The following is a 15,852-nucleotide window of genomic DNA, read 5'->3' as shown; positions in this document are numbered from 1 at the left end:
ATATTTAGCTATGCTCTGCATTGGACAATGAGCTCTATTCTTTATTCTCTGAACATAAGCATCCGAGGATTTGAGTTGTAGACAAGCAGGCGGAAGATCAGCTAGAAAAGCTTGTTCACTGTAAGAATCTTATAATAAATGACACATCTTCACTGTTCTTAACAATTAACGTAATTGTTGCTTCTAATTTATTTCTGAAGGTTTGCCTTTGCATGACTGCAATGCAAGCTGTATGGAACTGAAACGTTTGAGAATCACCTGGAAAGTGCTTAGACTGGGCGACTTGCTATGGTTGTGAGATATTTCCCGGCCATATCGAATGAAAAAATTCGCTGGTGTGATCTCAGAATTTCTGTTCACTCCTGAAATTGCCATTTTCTAGCACATAAGTACTCATTTACTTCAAAATGAGTTTGTTAATGCTTATCCCTTACACGTGTCCAAATAATAAGGCATGCCAACAGGGAATACCACGTGTTATAATACATGTATTATTGAATTTTGTCGTACTGGTCCACCTGGTGAGGACTGAGGAGCACAAAAATTTTTATATTATTGCATGATGTCCTATTTGACAAAACCATATATGCTTGATTGCAACAGAGTTCACACACAGTGTCAGGATGTAGCAAGCCAGCAAGGTCTACTCTGCTTTAGACAATATGCTGTTTTTCTTTGATCTTTGGACGCTTAATGGACGCATTTGAGTTGCCGGCCGGCACATCAAGAAAATTCGCCAGTCCCGCTTCATCTTGTACTGGCTCCTAGTGTTTTTTTAAAAAAAGAAGGTATATTTGTATTAAAGAAGCAACTAGATACAAACCCTTACAAAAAGAAGTTTGTAAAAGACATGTACTTTGTTACACTGAACACGCGTCTGAGACAGACATGCAAGCCAAGCACGAAGTCCGCGACTGTAGAACGACCGGGCGGAAGGGGCCTGGTTGCTTCATCCCATCATCGAATTACCTGTGTTCGTGTGTGGCTTGTGTGAAGCTTTTTGCTCATCTTTTACATTCCCAGCACCTCCTTGATGACCTTGCAGAGCCCCTCAAACTTCTCCTTAAGCTCCTCCTTCCTCTTCTTCTCGTCCCCTGTCTCATCAAGCTTCAGACCCTCCTTGGTGGCAGAGACAAGCTTCTTGCCCTCAAACTCCTTGAGCTGACCGACAGCGTACTCATCAATGGCATCAACCATGTACAGAACTTCGGGGGCGTTTGGATCTTTAGTCCTGACTAAAATTTATGTCACATCGAATATTCGGAGGCTAATTAGGAGGATTAAACATGAGCTAATTATAAAACTAATTACACAGATGGAGGCTAATTCACGAGACGAATCTATTAAGCCTAATTAATTCATCATTAGCACATGTTTACTGTAGCATCACATTGTCAAATCATGGACTAATTAGACTTAATAGATTCGTCTCGCAAATTAGTCTCCGTCCATATAATTAGTTTTGTAGTTAGCCTATATTTAATACTCCTAATGAGTATCTAAACATTCGATGTGACAGGAATTTTAGGAGTTGCTAAAGAAACAAACACCCCCGACGTAGCCCGGAAAGTTCTCCACAGCCTTCTTGTTCTCACCAGTGATGTAGTAGATGTCATTCTGTCCCTCCTCCATCCTGGTGACGTAGTCCTTCAGGCTGGTCAGCTCATCACCGCTCTTGGTGGAGTGGTACCTCAGTAGCTCAGCAATCTTGTTCCTGTTCTGGGAGTCCTCCTGGATGCCAAGCTTCAGGTTTTTGGAGAAGGCCTCGTAGAATTTATTGTTCTTAGCATGGCTCGCGCAAATAGCACGGATAACTAGCTTTTTATGCTTTTTTTCAAAATAAATAGATATAAATAATTGTATTTAGTCATGCCATCTCGTAACAGACCAAGATATTATCATATATTTTATTGTCATATTTTCTAACGTATCTTTTTAAACATGAATTAAAGAGAAAAGGTAATACCTTAGATATAAACATGTTTTTTGGTATTTACCGGTAAAGATTTATACATTTTTCACATGAATAAATATTTTTTAGATTTTTTATTTGTGATGTACATTTCTGTTTGTCTTATGTTTTTTTAGATACATGATCCCATTTTGTCTTATGGTTGTTGCACCTTTTTCCCATTACAAACTTTGCCCTTAGGTAAGTAAAATACGTTGTTGTGGGTACCAATCTATATCGTTAGTTTTTGTGCCTATTACCTCTCTCTCTCTCTTGCTTCTGCTCTGAAGGAGCGTTTCCTGCTATATTGTGGTCACCAAAAACATCCTTAATTGTGACTGTTGTTTCCTCTCGTCGGACTTTATATGCAGCATGCTATGGCACGCATGCCAAATATCGATTTCCTTCACTATTTGATATGATTAATTTGGATTTGCCACCTTTGTGGTCGGTGTTGCGGCACTCAACTTGCTCCACCGGATCATCCACTATGCTGCTGGATCCAACCACTATTCCATCAAATTGAGATCTTCTCTGTCTCCTGCTAGCGCCCTACCGTCCAATCACAGGCAACAACTACGGTGAACCGGTGAGTTGGGGGGGGCGCAGACGAGTTGGTTGTATAATTTTTCTCATTAGTCTAGTTAAGGCTGTTAGCGTAGCACGTAGTTAAGGCTGTTAGCGTAGCCCTACGTGCTAGTGGCGACAAAATTCAACAGCAAACAATAGTATACTATTGCATACATAGTTTGTCCTATCTTGCTCTGTCGTAGCACATGAAAAAATTTAACCCATCGCAAGGTGATTGTTGCGCTGGTCACGGTGATCCTCTCTCAATGTGGACACGTGTCAGTGAAGCTGGCTGCAATGATGATGGTCGATGATCACTACTATATATAGATTATCACAAAGGGATCATCACTGGCCATTTGATACAAACAGGTGGTGATACGTTTTCACCGTTGGTTTGTGAGTAGCTAGGTGTAGTGGAGGTTCAAACCAGTGGTGAAAATGTACATCACCGCTGGTTCCATCCACGAACCCGTGGTGAAAATTGGAATAGGTTCTCATCCCGATTCGTGGTATAACCCATCTGTGAACCGTATCCTTTCGATATCTTACCCACATCCATCCCCTTCTCTCCGCTAGCCTCCCTCTCCTCCCTTCTATCTCCGCCTACGCACCTCTCCCTCCCCACCTCCAATCCCCTCCGCTTGCATCTCCTTCCCTATCTCTATCTCACCCTGTCCCGTCCCACTCCGCTCGATTTGCTGCCCCTCCTCCCCTTCACTCGCCCCTCACTAGCAGTGAGGATCTGCGGCGGCGCACAAGGAGCGGGCCGGGTGGCGCCGACGGCGGCGGTGGCAATGGGCACAGGCGCCAGGCTGCCATGGCAAGCGTGGACGCGAGCCACGACGGCGAGCATGGGCGCGAAATGCAGTGGCAACGACGGGGACTTTGTCTCCTCTAAAGTACACTACCACTCCCCCCTCCTCCAAGCTACTGCAGTGGGTACCGGGCTCCAAGCTAATGGTAATTTTATAATATCAATCTCTTATTTTATCTCGACCTCTCATTGAAAAGAAATTGTGGGGACCGAAACGGGTTTTTTCTAGTTCAAACATTGATTTTCTTTTTGTTCCTCAACTAAGCTGATAAGCCGATGAAGATCTTCTTTCCTGTCGTCGTATCTATAATAGTTTAGATTTTTCTTTCTAGATTTCCTTTCATTTATAGAGATGTTAGAATTTGCTCCAATTGACATATTAGATACGTGATAGTGAATCTTATAGTTATCCCAATAGGATTATAAAAAAACCAACGGACATGGCAATAGGAGTCCAAGTCCTATTGCCATATTGGTATTTCTTTTAAATTCCAAATTCAGCTATTTAGTAATTGTATTTTGTATTGAATCTTTAGATTAACAAGACTATTAGATCATCATAAATTCCAAGAAGTCTGCTCTTGACATGCTGGAGCCATGACATTTGACAATCAAGGTGCTGGGCGGACGGAGGGGCGTCATGGTGATGTAAGGAATGATGCCTTGATTAGGGGCCCTAATATGTTCTCGGCTTCTCGCAGGTTGATGCCTCCATCTTCTTTCTAGTCTTCTATTATCTACTATATGCATTGATGATGCCGAGCCTATGATCGATTTCATCGCGACACCGAGTCTGGTCCAGAAACATTTGTTTCCTAATATAACTTTATTTGCATCCCATTTAATGTCTTATCAAAGTTGGATTCTGGAATCATGGAAAGTTTAAAAGAGAAATAAATCCCTTTGGATTGGACCTACGATAAATAGTTTTGTTTTTTTCCTATACGTGAAACATGCTAATTCTAAAGTCACATGAACATGATGGTTTTTTCTTTATTTATCTATTTCATTCACTTTCCAATACGTAGCATTGTAATTTGCTTGATTTTATACGTGAAACATGCCAACTCCGAAGTCACACGAACTTGATTTTTTTTCTTTATTTATCTATTTCATTCACTTTCCAATTAGTAGCCTTCCAAATATATTTATTAGTTATATTTGACATGGATTTTTGGATTAGTCTTGACCGTAGATGTTCATAAAATCCGACGGTGTATATTTTTCTCTTTTTTCGATTAACAAGCAAATTTCTAGACCCTCTCAGCGAATGTGATAGCTTTTTTTAACACTATTAATAGATTCAAAGAAGAGCTCAACGCACTTCTTCACAAGGTTCTTCCGGATAACCTTCAAGATCTTGTTCTACTAGAGCGTCTCAGGTGAGATGTTGAGGTGAAGGTCCTCAGAGTCAACAATCCCCTTCACGAAGCTCAGCCATTCAGGGATCAGCTCCTCACAGGTGTCCATGATGAACACCCTGCGCACATATAGCTTGATATTGTTCTGCTTCTTCCTGGTGTCGAAGAGCTCAAAGGGGACCCTCTTTGGAACAAAAGGACAGCCTTGAACTCCAGCTGACCCTCCAGAGAGAAGTGCTTCACAGCCAGATGCTCCTCCCAGTCATTTTTCAAGCTCTTGTAGAAGGCAGCATACTCCTCCTATGTGATCTCTTCTGGCTTCCTCATCCAGATGGGCTTCTGCTTGTTAATCAAAGACCTTGCCGTCATCAACATCCTCAACTTTGCCCTCCTCAGTATCCTTCTTCTCTTCCTCATCCTCGTCATCAGAAATTTCTTTCTCAGTTGAAATGTTGAAAAAAGACGTATTTTGAGGGTCTATTCGAGATACGGAATTTCAGGGGGGGGGGGGGGGCGGGGGGGGGGGGGGGGGGGGGGGGGGAGGGAACATCGCATCCTGCAACCAGCGCTGGTCCAACAGGATATGGAAGGGTTCAGTGTGATTTTGAAATCTGGACAGATTCAATTTCGAGGAACCTGCAACTGGTGCAGGTGCACAAGAACGCAGATGCATCGCACAAAATTTCATCTGGAACGGGCCGGAATATAATTACAAGTCCGGTGGATTCCACATATGTTTAACTCTAGTACATAATCCTATGTTGAACTATCTTAATTTTAGCTCAAGGTCTGCCCAAATGTCTGATTGCACTTTCTGACTTTTGGTCACGGAGAAAGGTACTGTATAGATTCTTGGAAGATGACCACTTCATATCTGCAGCCATCACTTATGTCCCCTCCAAATCACTAGGACTTCTAGATATCGACAATTCTTTATCTGCATTTGCATCCAAGAGTTATAGTTAGTCCACAAGGAAAAATTGACTTAATACGGGTCCACTTTGTAGATGCTGGAGAACATGGAATGGGAATAAAGTGAGCAAATTCTGATCTTAGGCCTCTTTAGGGAAAGCATATCTAAGCTATAGGGACTAGTTCTCTTACTGGGACTGTTATCTGGTGTGTCATCATTGCCGTCCCCATTTTGCGAGGTGAAAATGGGAGTAAGGTAAATTTTGTCCAATAAAGCAAAAGATGTAGTGCTGCAAAAGAGAAATTGAAGTACACCGGAGTGAGAAGAAGAAATTGCTCCGTTGTAATAGGTTAATGCAATCAATCAATAACCAAATGTTCCTCAAGTAAAAAAACAAACAAGAGAAACAGTATTTTAATAATAGGAGCTAATTAGTTCACCTTCTCCTTAGATCTCTAAGTTTCGATTTGAATTTGCTTGAAGTGGACGGTCCTTCATCATAATTTTGTCCCATGTAACCAGGGTCGTTGCCATCAGAATTCTCCTGCATTTAGCAAGCAAGCCAATTATATTACACAAGCCACCTGAAATCCTCATGTTATTGAAATATGAATACAAGTAAAAACTTGAACATATGGCCTTCAACAACATCAATGATCCGCTTGTAAGCATTAGAATAAAACCACTCCATGGTGATTACAGCTCCTGACATGTTTGTAAAATTCTCTAAAGATGACACATAGGGTGCATTTATTTAGAGGACCACTACAAGCGGGGAAGTGCAAAGAATGCAATGTGGACATGTGGGTATAGCTTTTCTAGTACCATTTTTCATTTGACATTAAGGTTACAGTGCATCACAAAAGAACAAAACTGCTTTATCATTGTTCCACACTGCAAAAGAACTTGCCTCATACAGTTGATGATAACGGTTGCTGTCTCCAACTACTTTTAGGGCTTCAAGCATCGTTCCAGTTGAGCCTCCAATAAGAAGTACCTTAAATATACCATGCCAGAGTTATTTATGGCTTGTCTGGAGGATCTTAGTAGGAATTTTGAAATAATTCCACAGGAACCAATTCAGTTCGAATCAAGCAAAATTCTTGCATTTGAGGCAAGGCCTTATGTTGTTGTAGGATCACAAAATTCAGAGGCATACCATACAAATCATTTCCATATGGACATTCTGGGTTCATTTTGATATACCGGGGAAAGAATTACATCCAGCAACTTACAGTTAGAACAACAATAGACGTGGTAGCAGTGAAAATTGTCTCGCCATGTCCATCAGGAAGATCATGAACAGACTGAAGAGCGAGGGCAAAAGCCATAGCTCCTCTAAGCCCTGAATAAGCAAAGCATCAGTATTTAGAAGCATGAAAAATATAATGAGAGTTTATGGCAGATTCATCAAAAGAGAACAAAATTTATGGCACACATACCACTATACCAAAGAGCCTGCTGATATTGCCTAGGTATTTGGCAATGTGGCGGTCGTGCCAAATTAAGTATGTATGCACAAGAGAAGACATTTGCAGCCCTTCAAAATGAAAGGAGATGAGAAGCAGAGAATGTAATATAGCTAACCAGCATAAACACAGAGAAAATATTCAGCAATGACACACAACCCAAACCGAAGCAAAGAGTGGCGGAAATATTTCAATCAGCTCGATACCTTGCAAGTAGTATGAAGATCTGCATGTCATTGACAAATAAGAGATTAAGGAAGCAACAGAATGGAAACATATTTCATGAAATAGTGTGAAGTGGAGGTTTGGTGGTTTAATCCAATGGAAGGATACAATTGAGAAAAATATGAATCCAATATGTGACCAGCTTTGACGTTCCATTGCAATATCAAATCCCATGTATATGAACCTGCATAGAAGCACAATCAACTCATCATCTAGAGTTGTTTGCATATGCAAGCTGAAATATAGTCTGGCTTACACAAAAGCTTCTGCTAGTGATGAAAGAAGATGAAAAAAGCGAGCTGTAAAACGCTGAGAATCTTCTGATAAGTTTGAGAATGTGTATCTCTTCATCACCTGGAAGTAAAATTCTTTACTAAGCAATCCAGTAAGTAAAACTGGTTACTAAACTTGAATTTTGCAGCAAACTCAGAAGATGAATGGAAACGTTTCTGAGTCAAACAGGATTCAAGACAACATTGCAGAGTTGAACTTACAATACCAGTGAAGAGAATAGAAACAATGCCGGATAGACCAATGCCTTCAGCTAGCATGTACCTAGTACAAATGGAGGTAACTAATAGAAACCTTTAAGTGAAACATAAAACTAAAAGAAGTTCAAAGGCTTACGAGAAGTATGGGAAAAGCACAAACAAGCAACTCTCCAGATTATGAAGGCTGAAAATCATATAAAATTTAGTTGTCCATGTGATGAGCACCAGTTTCAGACAAATTACATGTGCCAGCTTTTACTTACTTCTCAACGCCCAGTGCTGCATACTTGAAGAGGTTTGATTGAATTAAGGAGTAGCAATGTTGAGATATGACTTGGCAAAGGTACAAAAAATGCATTTATATGGTGCAAGAAGCTTTTCTTTAAAGCAAAGTTGTAAAATTTTGGGGGAAGTTCAAGATCTAGTGCAGACTCTCGCAGTGCACAAGCCCTCGGCCCCATTCAGGGGACCTTCAGCTTTCTTCCACTATAAGGCAAATCTCCTAATGAGCGTGATTGTTGAACCAGGATTATGAAAGAAACCAAACCTCCCTCGCAGCTTTCATGACTAATCATGTTTGTTTTCATGAAGTAAAGTTAGATAAAGGATATGAGAGCAGAAATGAGTCCAACACCAATGCCTACATGAGAAAAAGGTCATTCAAACATAAAACACGAAGCAATATACAAATGTTTACAGACAATTATAAAAATAGTAAAGAGGGAATAATCTCAATAAGATGAACAAAGTGCTATGAAATACCTGATGACATTGATCCGACAAAATTCTCAAGAAACCTTAGAATTACAAGGAAAAAGTTCTGTCCAGAAGGGTGTGTCCTCATAGTTGCCATAGTCCTGAAAACTAAAGCTATTTAAAATAGGATTATTGGAAGATTAAAAAAGCACGAAAGACAAATGTGTCTAGGAAATCACATCCACACCTGTACAAGGATATAGCCACCTTAATTGATAGACCATAGAAGGGCAGAGAGAATTATGTAAGCATGAGTAGAACTAATTTAACAAAAGGTATTAAGTAAGGAAAAGTTTCTGCATACAGCATCATTTAGAACTGATTCTCCAAAAACCAGTGCATAGAGATTTGTATCGGTGCCAAGTTCCTGGAATTCCATAAACATTACGTAATTGTTTCTTTCAAGATAGCAGTAGATATAAGCAATATGTAGTCATTTGTTTCAATATAGAAGTAAAGCATTACACATTCTTTTGAGTACTATTTGAGAAGCGGTGACAAAAACCTGAAATATAGACAAAACTGTTACAGGATCAGTTGCTGACACAAGAGCGCCAAACATCATACACTCAACCAGTGGGAGCCTGTAGATAATGTATAATAACCCACCAAGGTAGCTGCCACAAGAAGTGCTAATTAGATTACTTTTCATTTGTCAATGGAAGAAATAGAAGGGAATACGTATAAAGGCAATAGAAATGGTTCTTACACTAGAAGACCTGTAACTATTGAGGCAATGAAGGTCCCTATGATTGCGAATGTTATGATAGCACCAAAGTTCGAAAAGAATGGTTTCTACAAAAGAAAAGATAATTATAGTATGATTAACTGTGCCGGACACTAAGCAACTAAGGGGCTCAAGAATCCAACACTTACTGGTGCTAAGCTGAATCCGGACTGGGTAAGATGCAGTCAAGTAAAACATGGCAAACTTCACAAGAAGCAATTAAGAAACAAAAGCAGAATACAATCAAGGATATAATATAATTGGAGGCAGTAAGAAGAGAAGGAAGAAGTCCTCCCGAAAATTAAACCATCTCCTGAATTAACAAAGAAAGAAAGAGAACAAACATCAAGTGGTGTTAAAAAAACTAACAGCAATGACGTTTTTTTGTGTGTGTGTGGGTGGGTGGGGGGGGGGGGGGGTTGCAGTTCATTTTTCTACCAAAAGGAATAAGAAAGATGTAGCATATAGACCTGGTGCTTTTCTGAGTGTTTGATATGTTAGCAAGCCCTCCAACAATCATCCCTGACACAAAAAGGTATTAAATGATTTCTCATTTCTCAACACACAGTGCAATCCGAAAAGAAACTTGCATTGTATAACAGTTTCACTATATTGATTATCGAAAAGAACAAAACAGGAGGTTTTCCTAGAGGTCCTCATAATTCGTACAGTATACAAAAACTAAAGTCTATATAATGCCGATGTGCAGGCTCATTTGCTAGCCCAGACAAATCATAGGCATTGACTCGCCATGATAGTGGAATCGAAGGGCTAAGATCTCATTTGCTGGCACTCGCTCTCAGGGGAAAAAAAAGAATGGTCTCCTATGCCAGCTGAACATTAGCTTTGGTCGAACGCTCCACGTCGTAACTTGTCATCCCCGAACTAAACATCACCAAACCCCAACCGATTCGCCCTCAACTTTCCACCAAGCAGAGAGCTCAAACAGCACGGTGCCATCATCCACGATGCGATGATCCCGGCGACAGTTAGCTATATATGTCCCCATGATTAGGATTTGCAAAACCTAGCTCCAAGTGTGCTGGTCGACATTTCGAAAATCCTTTTTTTTGGGAAGGGCATTTCGAAAATCTAATAACAAGACATTTGCATATTTGCAAAAGCCTCCGAGAGGATCAAGGTGGCGAGCGTACGCACCGATGAGGAGGGAGCCGCTGGCCTCGGGGAGGTAGTAGAACTTGCGGCGGCGGAGGACGTGCCCGAGCACGAACGAGAGCACGAGCATCGATATCTGAAGCAGGATGCCGACCCCCGCCGCCTGCTGCTCCTCCACCGTCCCCGGCGATCCCGTGGCCGAGGCCACCACGTGAGGCGCCGCCGCCGCGGCAGCCCCGGTCGCCATTAATTCCCCACGCCTTCGTTCTCGAAGCTCCTCCGCGCGTGCCCCTGCCCCCTCCCTCTCCGACGATTCGTCCGCCTCGGGTTCGTGCGGTTTTCCCTCGGCGGTGACGCGGTCGACACCTCCTCTCCTTCCGTTGCGGACTGGAGACTGGACCCAACCGAACGGAGAGGCAGGCAAGGAGGGGGAGGCGGCGACGGACGGTCACGGATGCGTTTCCTGCTGGCCTGACGGACTGGATCGAGGAGTCGGTTGTGGGCCCCGATAACATGGCGGGAAGAAAGACGGGCCTTGGGCCCTCCAGCCGTGTCCCGATCGCCGCAGGGCACGTGTGCAAGGAGTGCGCCACGTCGCTCCGCGAACTCGCGAGGTGGCCATGGCGCGCAGCTCTAGGTTCCTAACTCACGTGACAGCGCGTTATAAATCGTGGCGCGACTTCGCCGTGTTGGCATCACAAAGGATCGAGCGAGCGAGCACCTGATCCACAAGAGCGAAAAGAAGAAACAAGCTATGCAGCAGCCCACGGCAATGGAAGCGACCAAGGAGCGGCGGGAGCGCAAGGCCGCGGCTGCCGGCGCCAAGGAGGGTGCCGACACGGTGCAGCTCCCGACGGAGACGAGCCCGTACGTGCAGTACGATGGCCTGGAGGACTACAAGATGCGCGGCTACGGCGCGCAGGGCCACCTCCCGGTCTCCGACGTGCCCCACGGCGGCTCCGGCACCGACGCTCCCACCGTCCCGGGCACCGCCGTCCCCGTGGCGAAGCCGAAGCGACAGGACGACGTCCAGCCGCAGCGAGATCTGGGAGGAGGGAAGGTCGACGCCGGCCGCCGCCACGGGGACGCGTCCACGGACGTCGTCAACCGCCACGGCGTGCCGTAGCTAGCTTTAGCTTGGCCTGGTGTTTTGTGCGCGCGCGCGTTTTTTGGCTTGATGCACAGGCATGAACGAGAGCGTGTTGATCAGTGTCTCTGTTTTTCAGTGTGTAAGAAACTAAGAATAAAGAATAAACAGGCTTGCGACTAAAATTTGATAAGGCCAAACTTGAAAAGGAAAGATTTACTGAAGTTACTGAGTGTCCGGCCGCCCCGCCTGCGGATATGGTGGCGCCGCCCGTATCAACACCTGCTTTGTCATCAACTGGCACGGTACCCGAACCTACGCCGCCGCCATTTCCAAGCTTGAACCCAGGAGGCTGTGATCGTCGCTTTGGAGTGGGCGGCCGGACACGGCATCTCGGCCGCGCTGGCAACGGCGGAAGGAAAGGCACGGCGTCCTCGGCCTGCACGTCGCGCTTCCTTATCGTCTCGAGCATGGCCTCGAGGGAGCTCCTCGGAGCGGCCGCGGCGGCAGAGTGCATTACCACCTAGGAGGACGACCCGATCGCGCAGTGGAGGCAGCGCAAGCACCATGAAGCTAGGACATTGTCACATTGAGCGCCTTCATTGCGCCGAGACGGCAAGATTGGTGTGAGGATGAAATCTGTTTGTGTTTGGGATCGACTTGTGAATGCCGACGGAGTGGGATTAGTTGGGGGCAGCAAGTTTATAGGGGCGGCCCCGGCGGACGGCCGGGCGGCGAGCAAATTGAACACCGGGGATATGGGGAAACAAAAACAAGGAAAGGGGGCTGCAGCGCTGACCTTCGATACCGGCGAGGGGAAAGGAAAGGGAGGAGAGCACGCGCGTGTCTCTGCAGAGTTTTCGGGTTCAGTATCGCATTACAGCTCGCGTGATCACCAATTTGCCCTGTATTATCGTGTAGGAATCGTGCTACCAAATCACCGGTGGCGAACGTGCGCCGCGTAGATTTCGGCTAGAGACTACTCCGCCCGATCAGGAGGATCAGGTGCAGCCCTTGGCGCCGAACCCGATCTTCTGGTTGGCCACGTCGTAGACCACGGCGAACGTCTTCTGCTGCGTGTTCCCGAGGATGCCGATGCTGGTGTCGTCGCCGTTGGACGCGAACGCCAGGCACGCCTGCGACACCTTGGACACGTACAGCACCCCGCTGAAGTCGAGGCTCACGGTGACGCCGCCGGAGAACACCAGCGCCACCGATGGGATCTGCACCGTCCTGTGCCCGGTGAAGTCGTAGCACGTGTCCAGGAGGGACAGCGCGGGCGCCCGCTTGTACCTGCGCATGAACCCCGCGAACGACGACCGGAGCGCCCTGTACGCGGTGTCCGGGAGGCGGGTGATCACGGTTCCCGAGTCGATCACCGTGCCAGGCGCCTTGAGCACGGCCGCGGGGATGCTGACCGTCCGGCCGGCCACCTTGATGGCGACGAGGTCGAGGTAGTAGAACGATGGCGTGTCGCTGCGCGCCACCATCGCCGTGAACTGCGCGTTGGACGGCGCGGCGCCGCCGAGGGACAGGTACCCCGCGGAGCTCGACGACGAGGGCAGGCAGTATGAGAACCCCGCGCCGTACTTTGCCGCCGCCTGCGAGGTCAGCGAGACCTTGGCCCGGCCGAGGCCAACGAGCCCGTCGGCCTTGCCGAACAGCCCGGAGTCGTCGTCGCCGCACCCGAAGACGAACCCCTGGAGCGCGTCGGAGGGCCCCAGCACCAGCGTGTCGCGCACGAGATTGCCGTCGGTCTGTGACTGGTCGCCGTAGACGACCTGGTACCGGCACCTGTTGCCCGACGCGCAGGTCGACGAGTCGAGCCCGCGGCAGTGCGGGTCGCCGCAGGGCACGGCGGCGTACGTGGACGACTGCGCCGGGTCGAAGAGCGGGTCCTGCTGCTCGTAGCAGTCCTTGCAGGGCTTGCACTGCACCCACGACAGGTCGCTGCCGGTGTCGAACACCACCGAGAAGTCCTTCCTCGGCGTCCCGAGGCCGACGGAGACGATGTAGTTGCCCGTGCCGAGGGACAGGCCCCTGTGCGCCGGCAGCGACACGCCCTTGGAGGCGCGGGCCGGGTTGATCCCCGGCGCGGCGCCGGAGCCCCTGTGCCTGTGGTGTATGGAGTCGACCCTGTCCTGGTCCCGGTCCAGGATCTCCGCGTGGGACGGCGCGCCGCCCACCCGAGCCAGCAGCGGCGAGCACGGCCCGTGCCGGTGCACGACGCTGAGAGCCGACGAGTTGGACGCTGCTGCAAGACATCGCGAACGACAGAATTAGCAGGTTTTTGGCGGGGTGACTACTTTTGAATTTGTTTCCATCGTACATTATTTCATCATCTCAAGAGAATGTTTGAGCTGTTACACGATACGTTTTGAGTTCTTATCAGGGCTAGCTTAGAGACGGCCTCATCATTGCCTCAGCTATCAAGGCACCCAACGACATAAAATTTGTGGCTGAAATTTCTTGGGAGCGCATGCATGTTCTACAGTTGGATGGTCACATCAAGAAATTCTCTTGTGCGACTGTTGTCGCTTCATGCACGGTGCATTCTTTTCCACGACTATTATCTTGTGTACCTAACTGCGGTGGGTGGTAGTGCAAATGTGCCCTACTACACAGCCAGCTCGTCAAAATGCCTTCCTTTAGTGCCCTACGGCCTGCTTGTCAAAATGCCTTCCCTTTATTGACTTTGGCATAAAGCTAAGCTAGCTAATCTGCTCCCAGTGGCTGACGCGTACTAGATTGACTCGTAATCTCTAGGAAGTTAAACAGCACTGGGAATTACTTGTAGGATTGTTATTCCGCAGTACAACATTTATGCCTGACGTGTTCACCTGGAACAGCGACCATATGGTGGCCACACAAAAAACATCCTAAGGCAAGGACAAATCCCAGCTTCAAATATGTCAACATGCATGGGACCAAACAAAATATACTGTTTGGTAACTTTGCAAGAGGTTTTCGTCCATCCCCTTAGGGAAGGTAGAAGTATGTATCGGAATTATAGCCTGAAGTCGGTGCTGGAGGTACCAAAATTTGGTTCTTAAAATTACCGTGTCAATCTTTTGTACGAGGAGTAAGAAAATGGCACGGATCAATCGTCACTGTTAAGCGGGCTCGTATCAGCTGTGCAGCCTGTATTTCCATTTTTCCAGACCATGCATCGTTGCACTGCTAACCTACCGTGCTTTAGTTTTTTATTAGAGAAAGAAAGAGAGAGATCTATTTCAAAACAAAAAAGGAACAGAGGGAGAGAGAAACATTACGAAAGGGAAAACGCAACAGTGCAAGAAGAAATCAAAGCGGACCGGACGAATCCTACTACCTGTTGCCGCGGCGCAGATTGAGCTCGGCAGCAGCGAGCCGACGCTCACGACGTGCCAGTCGGGGGCGCCGCTGCTCTCACCCGCCGACGCGAGAGCCGCCAGCGCGAGCACGACCGCGAGGCAGCTGCCACGGAGCAGAGCAGCGCGCCGCGCCACGGATGCCATGAGGCTCTCTCTGGCCACCTGTTTTCACTCGCTCGGTCGCTAACCACTCCAACTCCCCAATGATGATGGGGGGCGCTTGAGATGGCCACGAAGCGACGCGCTGCTGATTATATAGTGGTTTACCGGAGCGCTGCATCGTCGTCGTGTGGCGTGGCCCGCACCGCGTCAAAGTCTACGGCCGTGGAGGTGGAAGGGAAATTAGGCAGTGCGCCACGGACTGGCCCCACGGCCGCCACCGCGCGACGGACCGACGCACCGGCCGGACGAGACGAAGACGGGGAGGCGGCGAGTGCGCGCGCGCCCCGCCGGGGCTCAACGACGACGACTCGACAGGCGTGGTCGTCGTCCGATCCGCGCGCGCGCGCCACTACCGTCGGAGGCCGGCCGGCGTCGCCTTCCCCCCGCACCTGACGACAGCCCCGGCACGTTCTAAGTCACTCTTCGCCCGCGCCCGATCTGGTTAGACCGCGACGGGCAGGAGGAGAAAGAAAGCCGCCGTCGTGTCGACAGCGACCACCGGCGACCACGTACGTACCCCGTTCGTCGTGCAAACGGCCGGGTGGCTCGCGAGTGCGCTGCGTGCGAGGGACGGATCCATGGTGGACGTAGCTTTTTAATTTCCTGTCGCGCACCACGGAGTAGGAAAAGGGCGTACGTGCAGCGTGCAGGGCTGGCTGCCTGGCTCTACACGCGCCGATGCGCCGTGTTTCGATTTGCGCAGACGGCGCAGCGAGGGCGCGCGGCCGGTGCGCCACCACCGGCGCTTGCGATCGTGACGAAGCAATCATGGCTCCGAGACCCGGAGGGACGAGTCGCGATACGAGCGCGGGTCAGTGCAGCGGTTTCGCCATGACCGTGTAACATCTCAAACA

General features: G+C 47.7%; 3 protein-coding genes and 1 pseudogene across 4 annotated transcripts; 1 reads left to right on the top strand and 3 right to left on the bottom strand.

Annotated features, from left to right (window-relative positions):
- Positions 1-583: 583 nt before the first annotated feature.
- Positions 584-5,372, bottom strand: LOC117844307 (heat shock protein 81-1-like; annotated as a pseudogene).
- On the bottom strand, positions 5,368-10,976 carry LOC117842516 (sodium/hydrogen exchanger 6). The gene is made up of 22 exons (XM_034722989.2): positions 10,439-10,976; positions 9,751-9,802; positions 9,534-9,593; positions 9,430-9,454; positions 9,263-9,348; positions 9,059-9,170; positions 8,858-8,920; positions 8,741-8,760; positions 8,560-8,654; positions 8,409-8,437; positions 8,061-8,092; positions 7,934-7,981; positions 7,801-7,861; positions 7,563-7,660; positions 7,415-7,490; positions 7,288-7,307; positions 7,055-7,152; positions 6,848-6,957; positions 6,523-6,609; positions 6,053-6,156; positions 5,804-5,901; positions 5,368-5,636 (listed from the first exon to the last, which is right to left on the bottom strand). The coding sequence occupies exons 1-22, from the start codon at positions 10,641-10,643 to the stop codon at positions 5,587-5,589; spliced, it is 1,629 nt and encodes a 542-aa protein (XP_034578880.1). The 5' UTR covers positions 10,644-10,976; the 3' UTR covers positions 5,368-5,586.
- A 65-nt stretch (positions 10,977-11,041) lies between these two features.
- On the top strand, positions 11,042-11,744 carry LOC117842518 (uncharacterized). The gene has a single exon (XM_034722993.2). It carries the CDS (start codon positions 11,151-11,153, stop codon positions 11,520-11,522), a length of 372 nt encoding a protein of 123 aa, XP_034578884.1. The 5' UTR covers positions 11,042-11,150; the 3' UTR covers positions 11,523-11,744.
- Positions 11,745-12,242: 498 nt separating this feature from the next.
- Positions 12,243-15,076, bottom strand: LOC117842517 (aspartyl protease family protein At5g10770). Of its 2 annotated transcripts, none has more exons than XM_034722992.2 (2): positions 14,815-15,076; positions 12,243-13,734 (listed from the first exon to the last, which is right to left on the bottom strand). In XM_034722992.2, exons 1-2 carry the CDS (start codon positions 14,978-14,980, stop codon positions 12,485-12,487), a joined length of 1,416 nt encoding a protein of 471 aa, XP_034578883.1. In that variant the 5' UTR covers positions 14,981-15,076; the 3' UTR covers positions 12,243-12,484. The 2 variants fall into 2 exon arrangements, with proteins under 2 accessions (XP_034578883.1, XP_034578882.1); XM_034722991.2 differs by having other exon boundaries at positions 12,243-13,737; positions 14,815-15,075.
- Positions 15,077-15,852: the final 776 nt, after the last annotated feature.

The sequence above is a fragment of the Setaria viridis genome, chromosome 2 (genome assembly GCF_005286985.2).
Source record: "Setaria viridis chromosome 2, Setaria_viridis_v4.0, whole genome shotgun sequence".
Classification (NCBI taxonomy): Eukaryota; Viridiplantae; Streptophyta; class Magnoliopsida; order Poales; family Poaceae; genus Setaria; species Setaria viridis.
This window is presented reverse-complemented; position numbering and strand designations above follow the sequence as displayed.

Bases quoted from the DNA above. Each gene is read 5' to 3' on its own strand.
- LOC117842516 (XM_034722989.2), bottom strand. From the start codon at position 10,643: ATGGCGACCGGGGCTGCCGCGGCGGCGGCGCCTCACGTGGTGGCCTCG. The intron at 9,803-10,438 runs GTGCGTACGCTC...TTTTTGTGTCAG, and splicing joins CAGCGGCTCCCTCCTCATCG to GGATGATTGTTGGAGGGCTT. The intron at 8,093-8,408 runs ATATCCTTTATC...ATTCAATCAAAC, and splicing joins TTGGACTCATTTCTGCTCTC to CTCTTCAAGTATGCAGCACT.
- LOC117842518 (XM_034722993.2), top strand. From the start codon at position 11,151: ATGCAGCAGCCCACGGCAATGGAAGCGACCAAGGAGCGGCGGGAGCGC.
- LOC117842517 (XM_034722991.2), bottom strand. From the start codon at position 14,980: ATGGCATCCGTGGCGCGGCGCGCTGCTCTGCTCCGTGGCAGCTGCCTC. The intron at 13,738-14,814 runs GTAGTAGGATTC...GATGTCTTGCAG, and splicing joins AATCTGCGCCGCGGCAACAG to CAGCGTCCAACTCGTCGGCT.